Here is a 3,918-nt window from a genome sequence, read left to right as displayed (position 1 = left end):
CGTGTGCTTGTGGTGTTCGGCCAATCACAATGCACTGGGTCAGCTGGCCAATCAGAGCAGACTGCGCTTGTCGGGACTTTGTACTTTGTAGAAAACGACGTGTTTGAGGCGGGGCATAGAGGACCTACAATAATGTACAGTATAATAATGTGTGATCATGTTCCATGAAGATATTTTGTACATTTCCTACTGTAAATACATTAAAACTTAATTTTTGATTAGTAATATGCATTGCTAAGAACTTAAATTGGACAACTTTAAAGATGATTTTCTCAATATTTTGATTTTTTTGCACCCTCAGATTCCAGATTTTCATACAATACAATAGTTGTATCTCGTCCAAATATTGTCCTATCCTAACCAACCATACATCAATGGAAAGCTGATTTAATCAGCGTTCAGATGATGTAGAAATCTCAATTTAAAAAAATGGACCCCTATGACTGGTTTTGTGGTCCAGGGTCACATATTAACCAACAAGAGAATACATACTATGATCCCATACGTATATTTTGTGTTGTTTTTCAGTTTGCTTGAAATTTTCTTCATGGCACTTAAATTACAGTGACAAACTCACCATCAGGGAAAAACATATTTTTCTTTGTAATATAACCATTATATTTAATGATTAAGCTTGGCAGCTAGCAGATAAAATATAAACTGAAAACAATAGTTGTTTTGTTCAGAATTTTTTTTTTTTATAGCACTTTTCCTGATGTGAAATGTACCCTAAATTAAAGAATGACTTGAATGTTCAGATTATACCTCTGTGACAGTAGATGAGGACAGTGCGTTCCTCATTGTCCATGTCTGACTTGTGGTTTGCCCTCAAACGGGACTAAACTTCCCATGCTCGCCAGGAATAAATGATTGTCTAGGTGTGTTTTGTGCTCCCCAGGCGTAGAAAAGATCCCCGGGACCACCATGGTCCTAATCCATCAAGGAGCAGTCAGAGTGGAGCCGGAGCCCGTGATAGCCATTCAGGAGGGGGGCCAAGGGCCGAGCACAGGACCCTGATCCCCCCTCACCAGCACCGCCGCCGCCGGCACGACACGGACTCGTCCTCTGACGGACACCGCGCTGGTCGAGGCTCCCCGGCACAAAGCTACCGGCGGCGCCATGATAGCAGCTCAGACGACTGATGCCCCGCTATTGCCCCTTTATCCACACCTCCTCACCCTGAGAATGAATCCGATTGGCCCCTTTGTCAAACTCTGGACAACTTAGGCCACAAGACCTTATATCCAATCTCAGGAAATCTGTCCAAAACATGTCTTGGGTCACATTTAATCAAATTTTGGTTCAAGAAAATGCAGCTTGTTTTAGGCTATTAAAATTGACCATTAAAATTTTTGACATTTCCCCCCAAAATATTCAAGTAAAAATGATTAATACACTATTTGTTGTACTGAATTAGATTTAAATTCTGATTTAAAAAATCATTTTCTTTTATTATAGCAATCAGAAAAAAATGAATCAAAATTTGGAATGACAAAAACTCAAAGTAATGTATTACAATCAAAACTGTGGGGTAAAATTACAATTAAAATCATGAAAATAAAATCACAATGCAAAAAATGTTAATAGTCCTAAATATAGGCTTTGAAATCTTTTGTAATTTTTTTGATTTTGAGGTGAAATGTAACCTGGACATGTTTTGATCTTCAATGCATAAGGAGAAAACACAGCAGACATGATCATTTTTTATTCTTGTATGTTTAATGAAATAAACCATGTTTTTATGACATGTCGTCGTCGAATTATCAATGCACCTCAAAACGATACCATTATCATCGGTGTAAACTATAAAAACGTGAATTTGTGAAAGCGGTGATGTCATGCGCATATTGCATGTTTGCGTAGTGTTTCTTTACAGAGTGACATCGCCACCTACTGGCTCGGCATGCATAATACTGCGTTTTAGTCGTTTTCGCAGATCTGTGTAAACAGGGATCATTTTGATGAAGTTGCCGTCTGTATGCAAAAAACAAAAAGGAACAACCTTTTTAGCACATTGTCATTGCAGCAGACTAATAAGGATTTCTGAGTACATTACATTTATCCTGTAAATGTAGAGTTCAACTTTACCGTCAGACTAATTAGCTTTAGGGCACAAAGTGTGACTGCATTTCCTTTAGTAACTACTTTTTAAGTTTAAATATTAGGAAATTTGTCCAAAACATGTCTTGAGTGACTTCAAATTTTGGTTCAAGAAAATGAAGCTTGTATTAAAATTAACCATCAAAATTTGTGACATTATTTCCCCCCAAAATACTCAAATAAAATGATTAATAAGTCATTTGTTGTACGACTGTGTTTTAATTTGTGCTAATTCTGATTTAAAAAATCAATCTTTTATTACAGCAATCAGAAAATTTGGAATTACAAAAAAAAAAAAAGTATTACGTAGTGGTATGTATTATGTAGTTTTGCAGTAAAATTTGTCATGAAAATATTATCACAATGCAAAAACTGTTAATAGTCCTAAATATAGGCTTTAAAATCTTTTTTCCTTTTGATTTTAAGGTGAAATGTAACCAAGACATGTCTTGGTCTTCGATGCATGGAGAGAAAACATAGTAAATATGACCTGATTATAGCAGACATGATCACTTTTTATTCTTGTGTGTTTAGTGAAATAAACCGTGATTTTACAATGTGGTGTTGTCGAATCACCAATCCTCCTCAACACCTCAATCTTTCAAATATTGTTCCTCAATCTGTTTTGTTCTTATTTTGAGTGCTGCTTCCTGGCTGTTGGAATGTACTCCTGTCGCTATAATAGAACGGAGTGTTTGCATTTGCATTGAGTTTGCTGTGAAAGGCGGCATTCTGTTGGCTGGCACCTGGGGCCGTGCGAGAAAAGAGCAAAGCGCAGACAAAAGACAAGTGCAAAAATCCAGGCCTAGGGATGGCCCGAGCGCCAAACACAAACCCCAAGCCACTGGAGCAGCAGGAGTGGGCTGAACAAAAGCCACCCTGTAAGAGAGCCAAGCGAAAGGGAGTGGAGGAGAGCAGCACCCCTCCTTTTCCCACCATCATGCCTTCCCTGCCATGTATTACTGGCTTGGCTGCATTATCCATGGCAGCCTAATCGGACCAAAGGAACGTTGTCCTAGATTGCTTTCCCTCCCCCTCGTTGGGCCGAGCGCCCCGGCGCCTGATTCCAGGCCGATCCTATTTGTCACTTATTAAAGTGCTTCTGCTGAGAAGGCGAGGGAGGTGTTTGGAGAACTGGAGGCCGCTTCAGTGGAGAATGAATGACAGCGGTACACAAGAGAACACCCTCACACCAGGCACACTTACCGCAGATCTCTGCCCTCCCATCAACTAAACGCCCAGTCGCTCACCAGAGATACTTCACTTCCATGTTCGACGCTGAAGCAACCAAATACAGGCCCGGTTCAAGAATCAAGCTTCTGAAATGAGTGAGAGTGCTCTAGCCTTAGAGGGTGTTTACATGACACTAGGCGCATTTCTATTACAGATTTGCGCAAAACTTTGCCGATATTTTATAAATGTTGTTAAAAAGGTATTGCGAAATGACGGCGTTTCAATTAACCAATGTCATGAGACTAAAAAGTAAACTTTTGCCTCTCGCGATAAGTCATGGCAATGGATTTTGGCTATATTTATTCAAAGGAGGCGTATGCGTGTATCTTTACAGAAGTAGCACGGAGAGCCACTTCAATAAACACAAGCGTTGACTAGAGTTCAGCTTCAGTGGCCGTATCAGAGCCACACTGCACCGCGGACGTGTGCAGTGTAAATTGTCTAAGCATTAATGGTAGGGAAAGCGCCTTATACTGGAGAGCGGCCACGTATGAAGCGTTTCTTGGAGGTTATAGTACATTGAAGAATGATCATACGACTTTTTACATACGCCATGTGACCTGTAAATGCGAAAAAGCCGTTTCC

The 3,918-nt window shown here is 39.8% G+C and overlaps 1 protein-coding gene across 1 annotated transcript in view; it reads left to right on the top strand.

Moving 5' to 3' along the window:
- LOC107671736 (multiple myeloma tumor-associated protein 2 homolog) overlaps nucleotides 1-1,387 on the top strand; it is a 10,116-nt gene extending 8,729 nt beyond the window's left edge. The window contains exon 8 of the mRNA XM_016464684.1: nucleotides 899-1,387. Coding sequence (XP_016320170.1) covers nucleotides 899-1,142 — 244 coding nt within the window. The 3' untranslated portion in view covers nucleotides 1,143-1,387. The remainder of the gene's footprint in view (nucleotides 1-898) is intronic.
- Nucleotides 1,388-3,918: the final 2,531 nt, after the last annotated feature.

Source organism: Sinocyclocheilus anshuiensis, unplaced genomic scaffold (genome assembly GCF_001515605.1).
Source record: "Sinocyclocheilus anshuiensis isolate Anshui unplaced genomic scaffold, SAMN03320099.WGS_v1.1 scaffold524, whole genome shotgun sequence".
NCBI classification, from domain to species: domain Eukaryota; kingdom Metazoa; phylum Chordata; class Actinopteri; order Cypriniformes; family Cyprinidae; genus Sinocyclocheilus; species Sinocyclocheilus anshuiensis.
This window is presented reverse-complemented; position numbering and strand designations above follow the sequence as displayed.